The sequence below is a fragment of the Engystomops pustulosus genome, chromosome 1, assembly GCF_040894005.1.
Source record: "Engystomops pustulosus chromosome 1, aEngPut4.maternal, whole genome shotgun sequence".
NCBI classification, from domain to species: Eukaryota; Metazoa; Chordata; class Amphibia; order Anura; family Leptodactylidae; genus Engystomops; species Engystomops pustulosus.
The window spans coordinates 196599654-196625705 of record NC_092411.1 but is presented as its reverse complement, the minus strand read 5'-3'; the positions used below and the strand labels follow the sequence as shown (position 1 = coordinate 196625705).

General features: G+C 40.7%; 1 protein-coding gene across 5 annotated transcripts in view; it reads left to right on the top strand.

The window, feature by feature from the left end:
• Positions 1-26052, top strand: part of ANKRD17 (ankyrin repeat domain 17) — a 65381-nt gene that overhangs the window by 12945 nt on the left and 26384 nt on the right. Inside the window, exons 1-16 of one of the 5 annotated variants that reach the window (XM_072117472.1) lie at positions 3913-4081; positions 8297-8450; positions 11716-11872; positions 13005-13152; positions 13910-14057; positions 14159-14392; positions 14539-14633; positions 15257-15494; positions 15823-16014; positions 16092-16201; positions 16294-16381; positions 17662-17789; positions 18442-18585; positions 18688-18790; positions 22029-22781; positions 25895-26043. In XM_072117472.1, the coding sequence (XP_071973573.1) occupies positions 4028-4081; positions 8297-8450; positions 11716-11872; positions 13005-13152; positions 13910-14057; positions 14159-14392; positions 14539-14633; positions 15257-15494; positions 15823-16014; positions 16092-16201; positions 16294-16381; positions 17662-17789; positions 18442-18585; positions 18688-18790; positions 22029-22781; positions 25895-26043 (2895 nt within the window). In that variant the 5' untranslated portion in view covers positions 3913-4027. Of the gene's footprint in view, positions 1-3912; positions 4082-8296; positions 8451-11715; positions 11873-13004; positions 13153-13909; positions 14058-14158; positions 14393-14538; positions 14634-15256; positions 15495-15822; positions 16015-16091; positions 16202-16293; positions 16382-17661; positions 17790-18441; positions 18586-18687; positions 18791-22028; positions 22782-25894; positions 26044-26052 lie in introns of those variants that run through there. The other 4 variants (XM_072117465.1, XM_072117463.1, XM_072117454.1 and 1 more) reach the window with 4 other exon arrangements.

Sequence of the window (26052 nt, the reverse complement as noted above, 5' to 3'; positions counted from 1 at the left end):
CTGGTTCGTGCTGATAGAAAGGCAACAGTGACTCAAATCGCCACCCGTTACAACCAAGGTAGGCAGAAGAGCATCTCTGAACGCACAGTACGTCCAACTTTGAGGCAGATGGGCTACAGCAGCAGAAGACCACACCGGGTGCCACTCCTTTCAGCTAAGAACAGGAAACTGAGGCTACAATTTGCACAAGCTCATCGAAATTGGACAGTAAAAGATTGGAAAAACGTTGCCTGGTCTGATGAGTCTCGATTTCTGCTGCGACATTCGGATGGTAGGGTCAGAATTTTGCGTCAACAACATGAAAGCATGGATCCATCCTGCCTTGTATCAACGGTTCAGGCTGGTGGTGGTGGTGTCATGGTGTGGGGAATATTTTCTTGGCACTCTTTGGGCCCCTTGGTACCAATTGAGCATCGTTGCAACGCCACAGCCTACCTGAGTATTGTTGCTGACCATGTCCATCCCTTTATGACCACAATGTACCCAACATCTGATGGCTACTTTCAGCAGGATAATGCGCCATGTTATAAAGCTGGAATCATCTCAGACTGGTTTCTTGAACATGACAATGAGTTCACTGTACTCAAATGGCCTCCACTGTCACCAGATCTCAATCCAATAGAGCATCTTTGGGATGTGGTGGAACGGGAGATTCTCATCATGGATGTGCAGCCGACAAATCTGCGGCAACTGTGTGATGCCATCATGTCAATACGGACCAAAATCTGTGAGGAATGCTTCCAGCATCTTGTTGAATCTATGCCACGAAGAATTGAGGCAGTTCTGAAGGCAAAAGGGGGTCCAACCCGTTACTAGCATGGTGTACCTAATAAAGTGGCCGGTGAGTGTATTGATCCCTGCTGTATCACAGGTTTTATTCCTATTTGCATCCAGAGGACACCATTACAAAAGAATGAAGATAGAGAAATTTGGATAGAAGCTTACCTTCAGGGCTTTCTTAAGAGGAAAAATTGGGGGACCCAAAGCAGAAGCTCCAACAATAATCCATCTCTGTCCACACCTTCTTGCACCTCCTTTAGTCCTGGCAGCCAAGGGTGTTGCTTTAAAGCATGGCACATCCTGGGCTGTCTTGGACCGCAGGAGGAAGGCTTGAGTCCTGTCTGGCAAACTCTGTGCTGGGGTGAAGGCCTGGGTGCCCACAAAGGGCTCAGTGTGCCATAGGTACACCATCACTGGTGTAGTGGATGAAGGCTTTGTATCTCTATGGCAAGTAGAGAGTGGAAGTTGTGAGTTCAAATCCGAGCTGGCCAAAAAATATTTAATTGAATAACTTGAAATAATTTAAAGCCCTTGGGGGAGATTTATCATAAGTGTCTAAGAGGAGAACTGTTCTAGTTGCCCATTGAAACCTACAGGCAGATACTAGAAGTCTGTACAACAGCAGAAGTCATTCAGTACTACAAATGACAATCTCAGTATTAAACCATTCTGAGTATGAAAGTATCGTACAAGTATCAAGTTTTCTATGGATCTGTTTTGTTCATTTGATGACTTGCTCAGTGTAATATACCACAATGGTAACCATAGTGTCTATAGGAAATTACCGGGATGACAGTTGCTATGGCAGCCCTGAGGTCCTATGAAGGACCCAAGGGCTGCCTTTAGTAGAATCCTGTTAGATTGTGCTTTTAGCACGATCCAAGTTGGCTGCTGTCAGCCTATGCAGAATGCGTTTGCATTGGGGAGTAGTTCATCCCCAATGCATTTGAACATTTGAGTTGAGTTCACACACAGCAATTTGAATTGCATTTTGAAAAATCAATGGAGTGACTTGTTACCAATCACGAGTTTTGGTGGTAACGATTGGGACAAGCACCACATTGGTGGGGTGGGGGAGATTGTTGTGTGTTTTTTTTTTTTTTTTTTTTTTTTCTTTCCTGGTTTATTTCACTACTTTTTGACAACGCTTTTCAGTAGAAGAGATTATGCAATTTGGACAAGCCTATTGTGTTTGCAGGTGTTCATGCATTGTAGTTCGGGTGCAGTCACACATAGCGCTAGCATTAAGTACACAACACTCATGCGATCAGTAACCAACTCACGGTGTCTTGTATTGTGTTAAATGCAAGACACCAGGTGCTGGTTACCAATTGAATGCGTTTCACTGGAAACACTTATGCGATCAGGCTGAGGCCCAACCCCTAGCGCCACAAGTGACCGCTACCTCAAATGCATTATGTGAATGCATTCTGAATTGCATTTCAAAACGCAATTTGAATGCCATGAGTGACCTCAATGTAATATTTGATATGTTGGCACACTGAATAGCTGACCAGTGAGGATGTAGTTGTATGGGGGTCTTTTGAAAATTGTGCATTTTAAACTTTTTCCTGGACAAAATATATAGTGTCTTGTATCCTATTTGTGAACTTTAACTAACCCTTTCTGTGGTTCTCCCCAAGCGTCCCCCCCCCCCCATGTTTTTCAAAATAGTAATCGAACATGAAGAAAATTCTCTGGGTCAGTTCAAATACAGGGATACCAAATTTATAGTTTTAATAAAATTACCTTACTTTGACATTCATTTTTGTAATGTTGTAAATGTGGCTCTGGTGGCTTTCTTAAAAAGACCTGTAGATTTCATTTGTGCATACTAGGGTTCATAAAGTGTTTTGATTGAATTTTTTTTTTAAATCGTCCTCAACAAAGATGATATTAAATCACAATTTGGGTATAGTTTATTTTTTATTTAAAGGTTATTTTGTTGTAGGAGATCAATACTTTGCCATAAAGGCAGACGATTTTTGTAGTGGTTGTGTTAAAAAAAGTACTTTTTTTGATCGCTTATATAATGCTCTGCACTATATAAGCCCTCCCGCCTGGCCTGATGGATCACTATCTCAGGCAGTCCTGGGACCCCCAGGCTGCAGTGTGACAACTAGAGGCACCAAGCGATTAGTTTGTAGGATTCCAAAAAGTGGCAAAAGCAGCTGCTTGGGCACAGCAGTGTCTAAGGGCTTAAAAGGGAAGCTGTTATCAGAAATTGGCCTAATAAACTACTACCATTATGTTTTCAAGCGGCCGAGCTGCTTCTAGCTTTTTCTTTAATTACCTGGTGTGGTGGCATCATACAGAAAATCTTTGAAGTGAGGCGTGAATTGGTTTTCTGAAGTCAAGTAGGCAGAGTTTAATACTGCAGTCAAGCTTTCCCTACCTTATTAGAAATCTGAACACCTCCTGCCATATAGTTGAGACTATACACCAGAGGCAAAGAGCTTGATTTCAATGTTTTAACTTTCTGCCTCCCTGACTTGCATCTCTCTTCAAACTTGATTTTCTGGATGATGTCACCACGCTGGGCCATGAAAGAAACATGATCTAGGCGTTCTACTGCTTGACAACATACTGGTTGTGGTTTATTAGCTTAATTTCTGATGACAGGTTCCCTTTAAAAACCTGGGATTGTAGCATTTCTGTTTCTGGGTGTTAGTGGTGGGGCTGGGATGTTGTAACGAAGCCCAGCACTGGCACCTGGAAGCTGAGCTCTGGTTTCCATGGACAACAGTTCTGCACTGACCCTTCTGATAACACCCCCATTTACTAGAAGTCATGGTGCAGCTGTCCAAAATGTTGTGAGCGCAGACATTTGTAAGCCTGCCCATGGACTACCGCACATTTCTGGTGCACATTTATCCATATTTCCCCCGTTTGTCTGAAGTGTATCCTGCCCTTGTAAACCACTACCTGGCTGTAGATGTAATGGGTCGTACCATAATTTTATACGCAGTGTGTAGGTACCCGTTACTTCCCATGGAATAAAAAAAGAACTGGCCCCCGCGTCCATATTGCAGAAAGTAGTGGATGAAAAAACAAGCGTGTGACTTTAAGAGCAGCCTGCGTGAGTCACCCCTGTGTGTGGTGGTAGAGGCCTGCGCTGTGACTGCAGAGCTGCTCCGGGCGAGAATAGAACGTTCCATTTCCTGTTCCCTGGCTGACAGAGGAGGGTTCCTGCTGGCACTGATCTAATCATAGTGCAGCAGCAAGCGCTATGGCTGCGTGAGGAAATATGGTGGAGGCTGCATCCGACATGGAAGCATATGTTCTAGAAGACATCCTCGAGGTACGGCCGGAGGAGACGTGTGAGCGGCCCTCAGCCACACCGCGTCCGCTACCGGGCTACATATGCGCTGCGGGCGGCTGGCGGGATCCTGGCACGGGCCGCTGGGTGGGCTCGTAGTGTACAAAATGCCTGCGTGCCTGTGACCTTTAGATTAACTCGTTACAAGGTGGGGTCTGCAAAGCGGCTTTCTACTGCCTCAGTATCGTACGTCTTGCACAATTCGTCCAGAGGCCTAGTGCTCAGCCCTGATCTCACATGACTGTCATTACTGGAGAGGAGGCACGGCTCCCGGTGCTGTGGAAGTTTCCAGCTCCTCTCCTGCAGTGTACCTGTCGCTAGTCTGGGGCAATGCACATTACTTGTCACCTAGCTTTCCTGGAAACGCATGCACCCAGTAGATGGAGGCACCCCATGACCTGTACATGGGGGTCACACATCAAAATCTCATGTATAACCTTTTCTGCTATGCTGGGAAATGTCTAAGCATATAAGTTCAGTTCTGGGTTTGGTAAATCCCGCACAAGCACAGAGCCACTTTGTCTGAACAAAGTCACTTGTGGGCAGTGGGCCTAAAAGGGAACCGGTTAGCAAAAATGGACATCATGAACCAATACCTAAAATAGATTATCGCCATGCTGGGCCCTGAAAGTAACATCTGGAAGGATTTATAATACGTTGGCTGCATAAAGTCATGGAGTGCACCCCACAGCAGCAGAGCATCTTGTAACACATGGAGAGGTATCCTGAGGTAGAACAAGCTTGACCTCCCTGCCTCCACCACACAATTTAATATTGCATCAAAACCAACCAAGTCCTTTCATTGCCCTTCAGGAGAATAATAGTGTTGTGTTTTGTTTTTTTTTGTCACCTTCTGCTGAAAGGTTATTTGTGAATCCAGAGGCTGCGTTCACATGTGTTCACATTTTGTTTTAAAACATGTTGCAAACACATCAGGAGAAACTCCACCAAACACACTTTTTTTTTTTTTTTTTTTTTTTTTTTTTTTTTTTACCCAAACTGATACATTTTGGAAATCATCTTGTTTTGCCTTTTGAACATTGATATTTACCAAATCTATCCATTTAATTTTTGTTTTTCTCCAGATGTATAGTCAGTGTGTGAATGCACACTGAAGGCAATTGAAGGACTGTGTGTGCATTTGTAGGTTATCTATCATATGGAGGGGCAAAGGTGCTTAAGCCTAATCTTTTAGGGGTAATGATTCCCCCCTAATTAACAGATTCTGTGTTCCTTATCTGAGCCTGAAGCTGCCTGTGTAAGAAATAAGGTGCAAGCTTTTAGCTGTTCTATGTAAGTGATTGGATCATCTAACATGTCACATCTGCTGATCAGTTTACTCTAGTGTGTCTGGCATCCCTGGTTTCTGTACGGTGGGTACATGTTAAGGGAGGATTTAAAATAACATCAGGATGTGTTGATCATTGTGTATTCAGACGCCCAAATTTTATAAGGGGTGCAACACTAGCTAGTTCTTTATAGGGAGCCAGCAATATCGTGTGACACTTTGTGCTTCCTCTACTCAGCGTGACAGGGCTGCCTCTAGACATTGGCTCTTTTGCCGAGTCTGATGTCTATAGGAACATCCACTTATGAAAATTCATGTCAATTTTGCATCTGCTTAGAAAAAGGGTTTTAGAATATTTAAGAATCCTTATTTCTTCTAGGTCGTCACTGCAGCACTTTTCTGTATTCAATCTTAACTCCTTGCCACAGATGACCACCTTTACATTTTTCACTCCTCACTTAACTATTTCTGTGTACAGAGCTGTGTGAGGGCTTGTTTTCTGTACATCCTAGTAGCGGTATTTAATTTTCCGTGCTGTGTACTGGGAAACAAAAATGTGAAAATGCGGTGAGGTTGATGAAAAATGCGTTTGTTAGTTGTTTCTTGTTGGCTTTGTTGGGAGCTACTACCCCTGCAAAGATGGCGGCACCCACCTGCTGCTGTGTTTAAAATTCAAGGGATGACTCTGGCAGAACAATTTAACAGGTTAACACCAGCGGTCTGTGCCAGCATTGATCACTGGTGTTACCAATGGGTATTGGCTGCATAATGCCTGTGAGCCCACTAACAATCCTTAACACCACCGACGCTGCACTGCCATATCCTGAGAATGCCGGGCGGAGCTTACAGTGGTCCGGCGTATTCATGAGGGTGGTCAGAGGCCTGCTTCTTTCCCGGACTGCCCCTCCCACCCATGAATATGGCTGACTGCTGTAAGCTTGGTCCCGCGTTCTCTGGTAATGGCCCTGCAGTATTTGATAGCCTTATCGGAAGGTTCTGAAAAAGCTAGCAGTTTAACACTGCTACATCTGGGGTTGCGCTACAAGCTGCTCCTGACGTGTGGTTATATAATTTCTTTGCTGTGGCTGTTTGGACAGCTCCTATGTTTGTGGTACCCCTACAAGGTTTAAAGGGCTATACCAGCTGATCTTTTTGAGATTTTAAAATGCCATTTTCAAATTGATTTAAAAACCAGTGATGGCTCTTTCACACCCCTGATCTTTCTATCCTTCCTTCTGAGTAGGGGACTATTTTAGTCATTTGGCCCATGTTTTATTAAAGGCTATAGAGATATAATAATGCACTATGCATGGATGTCATCTGTCAGTATATAGGAGTAAATTATACTTATATTTCTTCAGATCTCTTTGACTCTTTAACACAAAGCCTGAACTTTATACTTTATTACGTATCAGACGGAAATGTGAGCAGAGTGTATTGTTGCAACATATAAATGCCTGAGTTGCACAACTTGACGACTTTACATTTGTGCATTACTGTTAGATAATTTTGACTGCCTGTTTTAGTTGTTTCTAGTTGGCGCCCAGGTATTTGTGTAAGCCCCCCCCCCCCCTTCCCTTCATGATTTGTGAACCCTTTAGTGTGCTGCCTCCATCCTGGAAATGCCTTGCATGCAGTCACCTTTTCAGTGACAATAGCTGCTCCCTACGGTTGCTGATTGGTTAAGCAATAGGTCAGTATTGGGCTAAGAGCTAGCAGCACATACAGGTCTATTGTGCTATTGAGATGCTATGCAGATCTCCAAACAGACAGAACTGTTCTTAAACTTTCCCTGTTTGGGGTCCATTTCGGCACAGGACCATGTGCATGAGTCCTAAGGCTACTTTTACACGAACCTGTGCTATGCCTGGGTCGGTACATGGTTGTAGTACATGTTCAGCTGGAGAGGCAGATGGGTGAGTGCTGCTCATCCCTCTTTTCCGTAGCTGGGCGTGGTGCCCGCCATATCTACAGAGAAAGATGGGGCTTGCTCATTGTCCCAGCAACTGTACAGTGATATGTGTGGCTGGGCACCATAGGTGTCTATGGGGAATTGCTGTGAGATTTGTCCCCAGAACATCTGTGAAAATGGCCTTAGTGTTTAGGACACAGTTATTCCACTTAAAGGGAACCTGTCACCACGTTTTCCGCAAATATAGGAAGTGTCAGGTTTCTATAGAGCCCTAGTAACTATGTGACACCCTGCTTTTGGCTAAAAATGGTTATAATCTTGCCTGGTATCTATGCATCTTTAGAGCTATTGGGGGGCGTGGCCTAATGTCATGTGACCAGGGTGACAGTTCCTTGAGCTACTTAATATTAGCAAACTATCTCATGTACATATCTGATCACATAAAACAATCACAGCAGCTTTCATGGACTTCTACTCCTCTCCATGCAGGATGCTGTGATTTCATGAGATATATGCTTGGTGTACAATTTTCTAATGCTTAAAAGCTATGGGACCTGCGATGTCACCCTGGTCACATGACATTACAGCTGCACACAGAATTGGGATGGAGTGGAGCTGCTGGATTTGGCCTAAGGCCACCCCCAGATACCAGGTAAAATTATAAAGGTGATAATATGGGAACTATTTTTTTTTGGCTAAAAGAAAGGTATCATTTACTAGGGCTCTATTAGAACCTGCCACTAGATATATTTGTGAAAAATGTGGTAACAAGTTCCCTTTTGAATATGGAAGATTTTAACACTTTTCTTTAGGACTGCTAAGTCTTATGGGCAGTAGGGTGCATTAATTTTTATAGTTGGGAAAGTTACCAGGGTACGATATGGGTGACCCTATTGGGGTCTTAAATTAAACCTGGTACACTTGTATTAGTGGCCAATTTCTTGAAGTGTACTTTATCATTATTGCATCAATACTTTTATATGTTATGTTTTTACAGGTGGAATCTTTCATTTTGGACCAAGATGATTTGGAGAACCCTATGCTGGAGACTGCATCTAAGCTCCTTTTATCAGGAACAGCCGATGGAACAGATTTGAGAACAGTAGATCCTGAGACGCAGGCCAGATTAGAGGCTCTACTGGAAGCTGCAGGTATGATCCACAGAAACTGCTCAATGCTTGTTACACCAAATATTATGGACATGCTTAAAGCTTCATTCATGGCTGTGTTGCACACATATTTGACATCTACCTGCATTGATTGTTCTCACATGTACAATCGTCAAGAACTTTAAGTTGTCACTCGTTAAACTTTGGTAATTGGGGTTTTTCAGGGAATATTAAGTGTGCAGTCACACGGTGCATTTTTAAACAGTTGTTAAATGTACTGAAAACGTGTGTGTCTGTTTGAGATATATATATATATATATATATATATATATATATATATATATATATATATATATATATATATATATATATTTTTTTTTATTTTAATTTTTTTTTACCATGTGTTTGGCTGGTTTGAATCTTTTTTTCTTAATTTCTGGAAGCTTAAGAAGTGAAACTGATTAAAACAAGCCAAACGCTTGGTAAAGTTAGGACACACCTTTTCATGCAAAGATATTTCTGTATTTTCATGATGAAAATGGTAGATTCACACTGAAGGCATCAAAATTATGAATTCACACTTGTGGAATTATAAACTGAAAATGTCTTATATTCTAGGTTCTTCAAAATAGCCACCTTTTTTCTTTAATTGCTGGTATGTACACTCCTGGCATTCTCTTGAAGAGCTTCAAGAGGTAGTTACCAGAAAAGGTTTTCACATCACAGGTGTGCCCCGTCTCACATGAGGACTGCCCCAGGAAAGGGAGACAGTCACCTCTGCTGCGGAGGAGAAGTTCATCCAAGTCACCAGCCTCAGAAATTGCGGGATAACAGCAATTTAGATCAGAGACCGGGTCAATGCCACACAGCGTTCTAGCAGCAGAAACTTCTCTATAACAACTGTTAAGAGGAGACTGTGCAGCAGCCTTCATGGTAAAATAGCTGCTAGGAAACCACTGCTTAGGACAGGTAACAAGCAGAAGAGACTTGTTTGGGTTAAAGAACACTAGGAATAGACATTAGGCCAGTGGATGTTTATGCTTTGGTCTGATGAGTCCAAATTTTAAATCTTTGGTTCCAACCACCGTGTATGGTTCCAACATACCTGGTTCCCACGATTTAGCATGGAGACTGTGTGGGGGTAATTTATTCAAAATTTAAGGTATACTGAGCCAACAAGGCTACCACAGCATCTTGCAGTGGCATGCTATCTCATCAGGTTTGCCTTTAGTTGGACCATCATGTTTTGCAAAAGGACAAGGACCCCAAACACTTCTCCAGGCTGTGTGAGGGCTATTTGACCAAGAAGGAGAGTGATTGGGTGGTACGCTAGATGACACGGCCTCCAGTCACCAGACCTGAACTCAAATCACGGTGGTTTGGGGTGAGCTGGACCACAGACGAGGCAAAAGGGACAACAAGTGCTAATCATCTATGGGGACTCCTTCAAGACTGTTGGAAAACCATTTCAGGTGACTACCTCTTGAAGCTCAAGAGAATGCAAGAGTGTGCAAAGCAGAAATCAAAGCAAAAGGTGTCTACTTTGAAGAACCTAGAAAAGACGTATTTTCTGTTTTTCTTTACGTTAAGTATATAATTCCACATGTTAATTCATAGTTTTCATCACTTCAGAGTGAATCTACAATTTTTATCAAAAAATATTGCTAGCTTCAGCCCATTCACCCATCTCACTTGGATACTAGGATTTGACTCCTCACAGATCTAATATTGGTGGCCTGCTTTAACATTACACAACTTTTTTTAATTTTGTACAAATATATTTTCTACCTGCATATTTTAGCTTCTAGCCTAATTCAGCTTTTGTTTTGTTAGTTTCCCCAAACGTAGAGCTGCTGACCTGTTGAGTTCAGTTTTTTACTTCACTCAAGCCTGTAATTTCCGATTCATGGAGTGAATTTGTCAGATCAAACTCCTGAGGAAAACTGGCCATAGTTGAGACATAGCTAGTGAACTAGCTATAACTAGTTTCATCTTTCAGAGACTATCTTAGGTTTGATGATCACGGTTAATGCTAGATGACGTTGCTACTCTGAATATTTTCCTGAACCTTAAGGATACCTTATGGACAGAGCCTGACAACTTGGCCTTAATGGACATCTACATTTAGAGGTGGTAGACTGTCAACAAATGCTTGCTAGTTACCTTAGGGGTGATGGAGTTCTGCCATGTTCTGGGCCGTCTGCTACCCAAAAATATAGACTTTATAACTTTATGCAGATGAGCCGGAGATGCTTACTTCTCCACTAGCTGAGTGTCAGTCGTAAGATAATTAATGCCCTCGTCCTTATTGATATCTCCCCACGTTGCCGGCAGCAAGCACTGCAGTCATCCGGCTTTCTGCAGACTGTGAGCTACCTCCCTTGCGCAGCCGTCCGGAGAGAAGTCCGTCTGTGTAAGAGACGCACACGGTACTCCGTCGCAACCTCACACCAGAGAAGGAGGACCTTGGGAGGTAGCTCACGTGCATAACGAAGGTTAGCAGACTGCAGGGTGATCTCACTCTCCGTCGACGTGGAGAGGTATCAATGAGGGGGCATATGCATAAAATATCTTCCAACAAAGTTAGGAGGCGCCCAGCTAGCAGAGATGTTTTCATACAGTCACCGTACCACGAGTGAGATGTAAAAAAAATAGAGCATGTCCTATTTTTTTTCTGTTCCGTATGCCCCATAGAAGTTTAAAAAAAATTGTGCTGCATACCATTCTACACCGTATGCTACCGTACATGCGTGTAGTATCCAGAGAGACTACTAACAGAATGCACCTGGTTCATTCTAGTCTATGAACCATCCATCATTTGCCAGCCCACTCCATTTTATACAGATACAGTGACCTACATGCCCATGGATGAAAGTCACATATATACAACTTCGTACAGGACTTGGGGAAATTGTACGTTTGCATGGAAGGGACAGAGGAATGAGCCCCTAGCTGCAACTGTTATTTATGGCCGGCCATATAAACTGGTAAATTGTGTTCAAATATGGACATATTCCCATTTAGTATAAGGCTTATAACCTTCAGCTTATTCCTCTTTTTAGGTTGTTTGTTTTTCAGCTGGTTGTTAAAAGATAATATTCACTTCGAATTAGCTGTGTATTTTGTTGCCTCTTTGTGCCAAGCAGTTCTTTCTTCAGCATGTAAAAACTATTTCATTAGCAGCCAGTGGGCTTTGACCTCAGCTATGTTAGTTTTGCATGACTTGACTAACAGTAGGCCTTTTCCTTATTTTTGTTTGGTTTCTTATATTTACCTACTAACTGGCTTGGCGACTTGTGCTAACAAGGAATTGGTAAATTATCCACTGCTGATGGTAAAGCGTTCGCAGATCCGGAGGTGCTTCGCAGATTGACGTCCTCGGTCAGCTGTGCGTTGGATGAAGCTGCTGCTGCACTCACAAGAATGAGAGCCGAGAGCACCTCGAATGCAGGGCAGACGGACAAGTAAGTGGTTTTGTGTACTCTATAAAGTTTGTGTTCATCTGTTAGCAATGTTAACCCCCCCCCTTCCCCATGTATTATGTACTGAATTTACTACTGATTACTTTTCTGCAGTGAATCTATGTGCACGATCTGGAGTCTTTGCAAATCTACCATTTTAAAATGACAACCCCTTAGCATACATTTGTGCAAATTGGGCCTTAGTCTTGCCTGAGTGGGCATAGGTCCGTGTGATGGAGAGGAGGGTTGCCCCCTCTCCATAGAAATGCACGGCGTAGGGGCCATACACACGGGGAAAGATGGGACATGTCCGTTTTGTTTTTTTTTTTCCAGTGTACTGGTCAGTACTGTGGCACCCTATTGCTCCATGGGGCCAGTGCAGTCTCCCATAAGGGAGTGTGAATGTTGCCTAAAAAAAAATTTAAATTGTCCATTTTTAATAACAGATTGGCTTTTTGAAATTTTTTCAATGTGGTCCCATTTTTTCAGTTTATTTACATCTGTTTTTGGATCTGTCTGCCTGATGCATCTTTCTGGCAAATGTTTAATTTAATTTGCACATCTTGTATAAAAAAACTTCTGCAGCTACAAAGATGGCCACATATATAATCTCCTTGACATCCACCAGTGTCTCAGCTTCTGCTTAAAAGTTTGAGGAATTCCCATTTATCCCAAAACTGGGTAAGGCTACTTTCACACTGCTGTACGCTTGCCCGGCCACAAGCCAGGCAAGCATGCAGGAGCATGCTGGGGAAGCATGGTGCCTGGCTGTAAACCAGGAGAGCATGCTCTATATTTTTCCCGTGCACGGAAAAAAGGCGCACCACACTGCGGCATTGCTCCCTACCTGTCTATAGGCATATATCCTGCTGGATATGCACTGGTTGGGTTAAGAGGATAAAAAGTTTCATAATTGAACTTGGACCTGATACCTGTTATAGAAGTCGAGGGGTCTGGGGCAGCGTAGATGTAGTGCAGGTGGGGGGGGAACCCAGTAGCCCAAATTTTAATATAGTAATACTCTTTGAGCAAGTTTACATCTGTGTTATCAGATATTTTGAGCCAAAACCATTTGTACATACACATGTACATCTACTGTTTGCTTATGTTTCTCTCCATTCACTTGCATTACCAGCCGCAGTTTAGCAGAAGCTTGCTCTGAAGGAGATGTAAATGCTGTGAGGAAGTTGCTTATTGAAGGCCGCAGTGTGAATGAGCACACAGAGGAAGGAGAGTCCCTCCTATGCCTCGCCTGTTCTGCTGGATATTATGAACTTGCACAGGTCAGAATATATACATTTTTTACATATGTCTAACTTTGTTTCTGTATCAACTTCTGAATAAAAATTTAAATTTGTGATAATGTAACTAAAATGTTTGTGAAAATATTTATTGCCCATTAAACACTGCAGGAAACAAGACTTTTAAAAGGCCAAACTTTTCTTATTCTCTGCATCAGGCTTCTGAAATTCACTCATTGACTTGTGTATGGAAATGCAAAAAAACTAGACCTTTTCACTTTTTTTGAATATTGTAGCCTACAATAAAGATATGTAATAAATCTAAATATTTTCTCACATCGTTCTGCACTCAATACCCATAATGATAAAGTGAAAACAAATTTTCCTCGTCTGTAAATTAGATTGCAATAACTGAAAGTATCCAGACCTTTTCTCAGTCTGCTATAGCTGCCGAGTTGGTATTGGATGTGAAGTCCATAAGGCTTACATATTTTACGTTGTGGATTTTTCTGCATATCCTGGCCAGCTCTGTTGGCTTGCACCCCTTTTGGAGTTGTATTAGTGGTTCACAATAGCACTGTGGTTGGTAAGTGTCAGCCGTGGCAAGTGTCTTACGAACAGTGATTCCGCTAACTTGGCTTACATTTTGTATTCTTGCTAAGGCCAGTAGGGCATCAAGATTGATTTTCCACGTGCTGTCCAACCTCCCCACCCCCTTTTCTATTTAAAAAAATAAAAATAAAAAAATTAAGTTTAAATTTAACAGTATTTTTTTTTTTCTTTCCCCCCCATTGTGAAGGTTCTTTTGGCTATGCATGCTAATGTGGAAGATCGAGGTATAAAAGGGGATATTACGCCTTTAATGGCTGCTGCTAACGGAGGGCATGTTGAAATTGTGAAGCTGCTCCTGGCTCATGATGCTGATGTGAACTCCCAGTCATCCACAGGTAAGTGACTTCTTTGTTTGCATTCTCATGAGATGTTCTAAATGCTGTTTTAATATTTGGTTATTTTTGTTTCCAATGCAACTTCTTCTTTGATAATTTAGGAAACACAGCACTTACATATGCATGTGCTGGTGGCTATGTAGATGTTGTAAAGGTGCTGCTTGAATCGGGTGCTAGCATTGAGGACCACAATGAAAATGGTCACACTCCTCTTATGGAGGCAGGGAGTGCTGGGCATGTGGAAGTGGCTAGAGTCCTTCTGGAGAATGGAGCCGGAATCAATACTCATTCCAATGAATTCAAAGAGAGTGCACTTACTTTGGCTTGCTATAAAGGTAGATATTTAAATATGAGGAAATTACTTTACATAAGTCTGACTTATCTTGTATCATCTGTGTATATTCATTTGAAATGTGTCCATTATTTGCCTGTACTGTACTAGAGTATCTCCTTTTTTTTTTTTCTTTTCCTTTTTTTTTAGGACATTTAGAAATGGTGAGGTTTTTATTGGAAGCTGGGGCTGACCAAGAACATAAAACGGATGAGATGCATACTGCCTTAATGGAAGCTTGCATGGTAATGGAACCCACATCTTAATATTTACATTTTATGCGAATGGTATTTCACACCATGACAAGTATATTTAGTTGTGCTCCGATATATTCTGATTAACAGTTTTCACCTTTCATTATGTACTGGTTACTCTTGTATCCTTCTACAAGATGGCTTGACTCCAAAAGGACAGTAAATTATTTTTCAATTGCCATTTTGGCAGCCATTAGGTGAGTACATATAACACCATGGACCTGTGGTCTAGTGTCCCAAATTGCCCTTTTAGTGCTCTCTGCATGGTAAAAAAAAATAAACACCAAATAGTGCATTCCAGCTTTATTGCGCTTGTGCCGTACCTACTGCACAAACCGTTCAAACCTGGGTGTACTACAATGGCTTCACGATCACTGCATAAGCGTGAAGGTGGTGTAAGTAGGTGTATTTAAGTTGTGTTTGTAGGCTTGGATGGAACAATTGATGTGCAATTCGGAACACCGAACAACCATTCCTTAAAGACCTGATGATGGTTTAGTGATCAAAATCTCTGTTTCCTTTTTTAAGTCCACAATGCTGCATGTTTTGTCTAACTGAAAGATTAATACATGTTTAACAAAGTGATCTAGTATTAAAAATATTATATCTCATAGGATGGCCATGTAGAGGTGGCTCGACTGCTGCTAGATAGTGGAGCCCAAGTGAATATGCCGGCTGATTCATTTGAGTCTCCGTTGACTCTTGCGGCTTGTGGTGGCCATGTAGAGCTGGCAGCTTTACTCATAGAGCGTGGTGCCAATCTAGAAGAGGTTAATGATGAAGGCTATACACCACTCATGGAAGCTGCACGTGAAGGACATGAAGAGATGGTTGCATTACTGCTTGGGCAGGGTGAGCGTTATTTGTTTTTTCTGTGATTGGACCAAGTCTTGCCCACTTGCATTCAGTTTGCGTTATTAAAATTCATACGAACGCATGTGAATGCAGTCTTGCAGCTTCTTTATAAAACCTTGTATGACCTTTTATAAGTTCAGTGCCAATGGTGGCAACCCCAAAGTGTATTTCAATTAGATGTAGTAAATGTGCAGTTTTACTGCTTTCTGTTGAGCAAAAGAAATGTATTTGGTAGGCTTTGGGGAAAATAATGGTGCACTTTATCGCATGTTCTGAGCAAAACATTCTAAAATTATTTGCCTTTTTAATTTTCATTCCTCTGTAGGAGCCAACATCAATGCTCAAACTGAAGAGACCCAAGAAACTGCCCTGACCTTGGCCTGTTGTGGAGGTTTCTTAGAAGTTGCAGATTTCCTCATTAAAGCTGGAGCAGATATTGAACTAGGCTGTTCCACGCCTTTAATGGAAGCTGCACAAGAAGGTCATCTAGAGCTGGTCAAATACTTGCTTGCAGCTGGTAAGGTCTCATTATGCTGCTCAGCATTTACAATATTATCTTGGTATTCTAAAATTGGTGTGTACTTTATTCTCTAGGAGCAAATGTGCATGCAACAACTGCAACAGGTGATACAGCTCTTACGTATGCTTGTGAAAATGGGCATACTGATGTGGCGGATGTATTGCTTCAGGCTGGTGCAGACTTGGTACGTTTTTTACAACTGTTACTTTAATAGCATCAATTTAAAGATCCATACTTATGTTTTTGCTTTTGTCTTTATTTTTTTTTCTATTATAGGAGCATGAATCTGAAGGTGGTAGGACTCCACTGATGAAGGCTGCAAGAGCTGGTCATGTCTGTACTGTTCAGTTTCTTATTAGCAAAGGTACATTTGCAATTTATTTCATGTCTTCGAGTTAAGACGGCTTGACAAGAGGATGTCAGTTCAGTCAAGCTTGCTGCATGTGTTTGCCAGAATAACTGGCCTGAACGTTGAGCAACGGGACTGAACTAGACATTTCTCTTTGCTTTTTGTTCTCCTATTCATTCCAGCATGCACAGGCAGAGGTTTTAAAGGGGTATTCCTGTTTCAGTAAATTAATGTTATTGTTTCCATTTTAAAAAGTTGTAAAATACTATATCGATTCCTCAGTTTTCTAGATCTCTCCTTGCTGTCTTTCTTTAGGAAGCTTTTGTTTACTACCAATAGACAGAAATCTTAGTGTTCACACAGGTGTAAAGCTTGTTATTTCCCATAGCTCAGATTCTCTACTTTGATTCTAATGAGCCAATCACCTGTGTCCATGGGTAAATTTCTGTCCATTGGTACTAAATGGTGAAGCTTTCTATAGCCAGTTTTTTGAGGAATTGCACTGGGCTTCCTGTCGGCAGAGATGGCCGGCCACTCCCATCCGTTCCAATCTCCGCATTGTAGGCGCTGGGATATAGTGACTGATGGGAGTGGCTGGCCGTAAGCTCCCCGAGCACAGCTTCCATGCCCGTGTTAACAATCAGACAAACCATAGCGTGAGACCTCAGCAGTGACGGTAGGTGAGTACCCGTTTATTTTTTTAAAAAAAAAAAGCCCAGCCAAATTTATTGCTAATCTCTGATAACCCCTTAAACATTTAATTTGCTGAAATTGGAATACCCTTTTTAACAAATTAAACTTGCTTCTGTGAAGCCAGTTATTACATTTGTCTATATCCACCTGTAATTATTTGCTGCAGTTGGACAGGCAGATAGTCCTTGCATCATATTGTACTGTGATGCAAGGACTCCTGTCCACTCTACTTGGTCCATGGGATCTGACCAGCACATCGATCAGTTTCCATGGACTGAGAATCTTTCTATGCAGCTGGCTTAATGCACAGTGTTCTTAGTGGCAGCTTATTGTGCCTTCCTTGAACTTCCTTATGAAAATACCTTTAAGTTATAGTCTGTAACTTGTATTTAGAAGGTCAAAATGGCAAAGTAGATAAAAATTCAGCCATGATTCGCATTTACAGTAAACCTTCACCAGTTGTGAAGCTTTTGGATAATGCGGGTGTGTAATCTTTTTAGGCTTTACCCCTCCCCCCCCCCCCCCCCCCCCGCCTGCCTCCCTATGTTATTAACAGGTAGATTTAATGAGGTTTTTTTTTTTTTTTTTTTTTTTTTTAATAGGTGCAAATGTGAATCGCACAACATTGAACAATGACCATACTGTTCTGTCCCTTGCATGCGCTGGAGGACATCTAGCTGTGGTTGAGTTGCTTTTAGCTCATGGGGCTGATCCAACGCACAGATTAAAGGTAAAAAAAAAATCAGACAAATCTTGCATCTCAAAGCTCATTTTATTTTTTTATTCGGAAAGGGGGCGGGAGAAAAAACTTTCCCCCTATGAGTATTAGTTTAGTAGTCAATCTGTATTATGCCTGTAGCGCATCAATATCATGCCACCAGCTTTCCTGTAAGTAAAATTTGTTATCAAATTGTATGCATTATTATGTATGGTGACACAAACTCTAGTTACTCCCTTTCAAGACTGCTGTAAAGATGCAGAGATTATATTTTTACAGATATTTGCCTTTAGGAAAACCCTTTTACCCGACTGCATAGGATTTGGTCTTCTTGATCATAATTTTAAAAGGGCATATAGTATATCATTATCATGTACAAACCCCAGGACATGGCAGTTTGTATTGCATGCTCAATGCACATGAAACAGAAGTAATCACATACAGAAATATATAGAACAGATTTTCAGTGTAGTGTTGTGCATTTACAAATTCTGTAATCAAATATAATAGAATTTGGAAAGGCAAAAACCTTTAGCTGCCTTATTACACATCCACGCAGAAAGATGTATTTTTTGATGGCCACACAATTTTGTTAGAATTTAAATGACAGTTTTTCATTCATTTAAACATTTATTAACTTTGTTTTCATTTTATTTTTTTTTAGGATGGTTCCACAATGCTAATTGAAGCTGCCAAAGGAGGTCACACCAGTGTTGTTTGCTACCTTTTGGATTATCCTAATAACCTTCTCTCTGCTCCCCCTCCTGACGTTACACAGTTCACCCCTCCCTCCCACGACTTGAACAGGGTAACCTACTGTTCACATATTTTCTAGATATGTTTGTTAAGGTGTCTTCCTCCCACCCATCCAGTCAAGGAAATTGTAAATCTGTTGTTGCCAATCTTTCAGGCTCCCAGAGTTCCAATGCAGGCACTGCCAATGGTTGTACCGCCCCAGGAGCCTGACAAGCCCCCTGCAAATGTTGCTACAAACCTTCCTATCAGAAATAAAGGTCAGTGGGTTTTTTCTTCTGCTTCTCTTCTGCCACTGTTTTATTAGAACTTGGTTACAGTAGTTTGGCAAATAAGTTGAGTAAAAATGAAGTTGCGTATGCTCAATTGCGGTTCTTTTTATATCTAAAGTAGACTTCATCCTCACTCAGTATGAATCCATTTGAGATCCTGATTTTGTTAAACATACAACTAATCATCATTTAGCATCCTGTATAATACTTTAGTCACAGAGCTCATTTTTGCTATAGATTGCTCTGTGTATCTTTTTCAAAGGATTGCAAACAAAGCAGTTACATGCTGGTGTGGCCCCCTCTAACAGGATCTACTCTTTCTCATCTTATGCCCTTGTATTTTTTTTTTGTTTTTTTTTTAATGAGAAAATTTTTCTTAGCATGTATGTGTTCTTGGTTTACAATTTTTGATCCTGGTGGTAGATTTCCTTTTCATGTCCCATTCTCCTCACAAATATATATATATTTCCAAGTCACAGTGCTGTTACTGTAACCAGGGTATTGTTCTGTTATCCCTCCTACTATCATATTTGTGAAACTGTGTACAGTCAGCTTCACCATACGCTTAGATTAAGATGTATGCATGTTTTGTGCAGAAGAACTTGTGAATGCCAGGATTTCAAAATCCACAACTAATCAGCATTTGTTACATTATGACCTAGTAATGGATTTTTATGCTGATTTGGTTGTTGTTTTGAAGTCCATTGCAAGCTTGAAAGTGGTGAAATGCCTTTTTTAACCAACCCCAACTCTCTGCAATCAGTATTTTTCCACTAGTTACAGCATAGTTGGATTTTTTTTTCTCTGGCATAGAACCACCCATCTTACAATAAACAGTCTGATTAGCATAGTTTCAAGGTATTTTTATCACCCAAAATGCTAAACAGGCTTTTGTCTGTAAGAAGGGTGGTTCTTGACTAAGGCAGTCTAAAGCGTGGAATATAAACATCTGATAGAAGTGATCTGAAAATGACACATTTCTAGGGACGTTTGTGCTAAAGAGAATTTTTAACAACTCCAGAATCGGTGGAATGGACGTCTTTCACAATTTTGTTTTGATCTGACATTAACTCCCCACCCCCCCAATATTATTTTTTATGTTGCTATAGACAGCAATGGTGTGGAGCCAACTAGACTGATGTCTATGGAGTGTCCTGGCATAAAGTTGGAGTTGGTAAAAGGTCCACTATAAAAAGAAATCTTGGTCTGAGCCGTAGCACTGGCGTGCAGTAGGCTTTTGTGTGCTTTCTGCACTGTGCATGTAGACTTAACTTTTGATATCCTTCAAAAGATTCTATGGATATTTATTGCAATATCCTTTACACTAAACCATGTTGTCTTCTCCTTTTTGCAATATGGGAATTGGTTGTCATCATTTAAGTTTTATTTAAAGTTACTTTGTTCCTGTTGCTTTTAACCTTGCTGGGTTACTTGCATTGTGTTTCTAGCTATCTTTATATTTCGGGCAAAATCTAAATCTCTAAAGCTCTCATTTTGCGTTTTTACTTTCCCTGATTTTGCTTTGTTTTCCAACGTTTGTTCCAGCATTTGTTTTTTTTTTTTTTTTTTTTTTTTTTTTTTTTAATAACCTCAGTTCCCTTCAAACAGCAATACCAGCTTCTTTACTCCTAAGACAGTTGCACATGATAGTGAAAATTTTTCCCTTTTGTTCCTTGAACAATGATAAATGCAATACTTTGTAATTGATCACAAACCATGGCCAGTATGCCAGTCAGAGCCGGTTTTCATGGATCACTTTTAGACTTTAAAATCATTATTTCAACGCAATTTTTTTTTACCTGAGCTTTCAGCGACTGTCGGGAATTAGTTATGTGCCACATATTCAACCACTTTTCAACCATTTTAATCTAGATAATTTGTTTACTTTCGCTGCCAACTTTAACTGTAGAAATGGGATTGTCAATGCACTTTTCCTGTTCTTCATCCTAGAGTTGTATGAATGAGGTGACACTTGGTTGTACCTGATTCCTGTCTCTACACGTTCTGACTGGCATTTCTGTTCAGTGTCAGTCATAGCGTTGACAGACAACCAACTAGTGACATTTGTTTGTCTATAAATTCATACAATTTTGGAAGCCATAACCGGGACAATTCATTGTAGCATTCCCAGAGGATGTGGGTGTATATATATATATATATAATTTTTTTTTTTTTTTTCTTTAATACAACCATCCTCTGTAGTTGTAGGTTCTCTTAGTCAGTCATTGTGGTGCCCCTTTGTTCTGTGCACTGATGTATCAGCCTCTTCAAGTGTTGTCTTAAGACAAGCTGGAGCTGTGTACATAAAAGGGCACCGTATAATAATTTTCCATTAAAATGATGCATAAATAGTGTCAAACAATTAGCACATGCCCTCACCTCTTACTTCAAAGCTGTTGCATAATAAGGCTTTTTGGGTTGGGTATCACTGCAAAACATACATGGCTTGTGGATTATGGGAGCTGCTCAGATTTTTCACTTCAAAGTTCCTATTGCTATTTGAAAATAAGTTGGGGATTTGTACATAAAGGTACACGAGTTCATGTATCCTTTTAAATACACCTTTATTGGATTTTGGAATGTTATTTTGAGCAGATGGGTCTTTATTGAGTACAGTGCATTCACAACTAATCTGAAATGTGTTTTGTACATTTTTTTTAAATGGTCTATAATCTATGAATGTGGGTTAGGGCACACTCGGCAGTCTTCAAAGCTACAACCAATTGTTGCATTAAAGGTAAAGAACATGTAAAAACTGCATAAAACAGGAACTTGTGCCTTCACATAAAGCTGGTATTGCTGATTTTATGGACTTATAAGAAACTACATTTTACTTTGTTCATATCTCCGAAGTACCTCTCATTGAGCCATTCATTTTTTTTTTTTTTTATTCAGCCATTTTTTTTATTTTTTTTGCGGTGGCCTTTGGTGTTAGAATTTTTTCAGCAGAAAAAAGACATAGACATAGAGCATAAGACCCAACTTCTGTGACTCCACTGCATAGTAGGCAAGGTTTTTCTTTGTTTTTCGCAGTATAATAAAAATGCATTTGTATTGTCACCAATATCTGGTTATGGGTTTTCTATTTGTAATGGTGTCATAGTTGTGTGGATGTTGTTATGTGCCTGTCCTTTTGAAGTCTACCCATGTCTGACAGGATCAGTCATGAGGTTACCATACCTTTTGCGCTTCCATTTGGTTCTGAGGGGGTTTCTTTTTTACACAGCTGCATCTAAGCAGAAGTCCAGTGGCCATGTGCCAGACAACGGCCAAGATGCACAGGGATACATCAGCAGTCAGTCTCCAGAAAGCATTGTTGAAGAAGCTCAGGGGAAGCTGACGGAATTGGAGCAGAGGATCAAAGAAGCCATTGAAAAGAATGCACAATTACAGTCCTTGGAGCTTGCCCACGCAGATCAGTTGACCAAGGAAAAAATAGAGGAGTTGAACAAAACTCGAGAAGAGCAGATCCAGAAGAAGCAAAAGATATTAGAGGAACTTCAAAAAGTAGAGCGAGAGCTGCAGTTAAAAACCCAACAGCAGCTTAAAAAGCAGTACCTAGAAGTAAAGGCACAGCGAATACAACTTCAGCAGCAGCAACAGCAGTCATGCCAGCATCTTGGTCTGCTAACCCCAGTAGGGGATGGGGAAGAGATCACAGAGGTAGACTATGCTCATCTACAGCAGGTTGACACCATCCTGCTTAAGCAGGATTCCCAGCAGACTACAGTACCTATGGGCTTTACACCCATGCAGCCGTTGGCAATGCCTCAAGCTTTGCCATTGGCAGCAGGTACATTATCCCCTGGGCCCATTGCAAATCTTGCAGACCTCCAAGGAGTGATAGTGGGACAGCAAGAATTGGGTGAAGCACAGCTAACAGGGCTTGGGCAAGGTGTCCTGGCAGAAACACAAGAAGGTTTAATGATAGCCAGCCCTGCTCAGACCCTCACCGACACTTTGGATGACATCATGGCAGGTGGGTATGATGGTGCAATAGTTTTGTGGTTTTATTAACATGTACGCAATACTTTACTTTTGACAGTGACCTTAAATTACATATTTTGAGAAGCTTGGGCACAAATTAACTTGCTCTTAGCGAATACTTGTTTTGGTTATATGCAGAATAATCAAGGGAATCTGTCAGCAACTTTGATCATGCGAAACTGCAGGCTTTATTAACCCTGGAGATCATTGTGTACTGTATGAATATAGGCTCTTCAAGTGCATTGGGGCATAGGATCTCGCACTGCTGTGCATGGTCTAAACTGCAGACAGATTCCCTCTGAGGTAATGGATAGATAAACGGCTGAATCCGCTTGCACTAGGGTAGGATCATTGCACTTTCTCTGTTTAGTCCTAGAGATTTTTAATGGATTCTCTGTGATATGCCTACAGGAAATCTGTCATTGAGATTTTGGTGGTCGGTGAAACTTCACTATTTTGAGAAATATTCAATATTCCCCACTTTCTGCCACTAGAGGAAGTATCAGCATTTTATTGTATCAATGTACAGATTGTAGTGTACCATTACAGGTATCTGCACTGGTTGCTACATGTCTACTTTTTGTTTTCCTGCTTTCCAGAGCAGGGCTTGAAACCCTCCTTAATAATCATTGAATCCTAGTTCGTTAGTGTTTATACTCGTAACTCTCCCTTATAATGACCTCTTTGAAGGTCTTTTACTTAAAGTCAACTGTTTGCTTTATGGCTGTTGAAACCGTATCCAGATCGGATGCCCCCTCTAGTAGCCAGCAGTGAAAATGCTAAAAATATTTATAATTTCATGTTACAGTAATTTACATTACTTTTTTTTTTTTTTTTTATAACACCACCTGTTTTATCTCCTCAAAAAAAAAACTGTTTGCATCAATCCAGGAAGTAGGACATGTAGTACTGTAGTATCCACTTCTGGCTTTCTACTAAGTTTTGAGAATAGCACTGAGTATGCAACTACCCCAAATGTCTTATTCCGATCTCCTCTTTTAACGGGGGATCAAGACCACACAGCAGCAAATTGAGCGTCATCTGTGCTCTCGCTCATATGGAACTTGAGAATTCCCAGAGGAATTAATGGCTTGCATCACGCCTGCACAACTACCTTTTCATCCCCTGTAACTATTGATAAACTGCATTTGAATATACAAATCATTTAGACTTCTATCCTTGCCATTAAAATTCTCTTCTGTAGAAGGTTTTGTACCTCATTCAAAAGTTAAGTATTTATATCATTTTAAACTTTATGATCTTTCAAAGAAGCTATACCATAAAGCACAGTTCTCTCCCAATTCGTGCCTAAAAGATGCCTTAAATCTATGAATGGCCACTTTTGCCTTCCAGCTTTATAAGGCCAGGGCTTAACATGTAGCAAATATTTTTTGTTGGAAACTAGCCTGATAATAGGTGGGAGAAAATTTTAGATTTGAGGGTCTAGACAAGCGGTATGTTTTCCACCCCGCATCTACGACTAAAAAAACCCCCAAAACTTGGGCTTGTCTATTAGAAAATGACCTCAAAGGATATAGATATAGATATATATATATATCTATCTAATTATTATTTTTTTTATTCAAAGTATAACCTGTTAAACGAATAATTATGGTCCTGTTATTTTATGTGCCTTGATAAAATATAAGGTACCAGAGCTTTGAAATATTGATTACGGTATATAATGAAAATGTATTCCTATGCTTGCAGGCATATAGTGGGAACGTTTATTCTAACATTTAATTGCACTAAGGTCTCCACTGCTTTTGGCTCTAGGAAACCTTAATAAAATCTGGCAGGAACCATGTCTTTTGTGCCTTGAAATTCTATTGTTCTCAAGTTTTATGTAAACAAGGAACAAACACTAATGTTTTAGGAACTGAAGGAGCAACCTGAGTAAATGTGCTTGTATGATGCATAAAGAGGACAGTCAAACACTTTGTTCCCATTTATTGGTATTACGCCAAGAGTTTAGCACGGTTTTCAGATTGCCTGTTATGGTGTTAAATCGCCATTAATTTAGATTGAGACATCTTTAAGAATTACATCTTAAAGCCTGGATATCTTCCTGTAGTTAGGTGGGGGTTTTTTTACATTATCTTTTTAGGATTTCTTTGTCGTATAGGACACTTGTTTACATCTGCATCTGAGGTTTTTTTTTAAATTTCTTATATTCTTGCATGGCTGCATTTCTATATTAAAAAAAAAATTATAAAATATGCAAATTAGCCTTTAGTGCTCATGATTTTCACATTCCCAGTGCTGTTGGCTTCCTGCCCAGCACGAGATTTGAATAGAGCCAGCTCTTGGAACTGGGCTGGTGTGGGCCCGGGCTTGCATAAATTATATTACAGTGGACTTTGTTGGTGCTCTGCAGAGCACCACGTGCTAATTTGCATATCTTATAAACATATTTTTTAGAGAAATGTGGCCATGCAAAGATATAAGAAATTAAGCTTGGGACGGCGAGGTACCCAAGTCATCTGCCATGAGGTAATCTGATGGTAGATGTCCTATAAAGGAATCTGTAAGGTCTATATGGGACACTAAACCACTAGACCATTAGAACCTGTATGTGGATTAGTGTCCCAAATCTCCCATGGCTGCCCTTTACAAAAAACTGTTATACTTGCCTAGTGTGGTGAGGCACATTGGAGTCCTCTTCTAGTACCTGCCTGTTGTCTCACTGAAGCTGCCATAGTACACCCCAGCTTCAGTATGCATTGCAGGCACAATAACATCTGTCCAACAATAAGGACGTGGGAGTGCTTTACTGTCCCAAATCACCTTGACAGGAAAAATCCTGCTTAATGTAACAAAACTTTAACCTGTCAAACCTTCTACATCCCATTCAAATAGTTTTCAGTAGAAAATATTGGGTTTCATTGTAAAACTGCCTTAATGCAGATGCAAACTTGGGAACATGTTATTGCCTGACCTGCCGATGGTGGATAACATACTGGTAATCTTGAAACGACCCCTTTATGAAGAGGTGGGAAACTATTGGACATTTGTGTTTCACATCATAGTTTGCATTTCACATTGGATGCAGGCAAGTGCTTTTCTTTTCTAGCCCTACTAAAGTTTAGATATTTTATTCAACAGCAGTGAGTGGAAGAACGTCTGCAATTTCAAACACTCCTACCCACAGCATTGGAACTTCAATATCCCAACCTCAGACTCCTACTCCAAGTCCCATAATATCTCCTTCCGCCATGCTACCAATCTACCCTTCCATAGATATTGATGCGCAGGTAAGACAC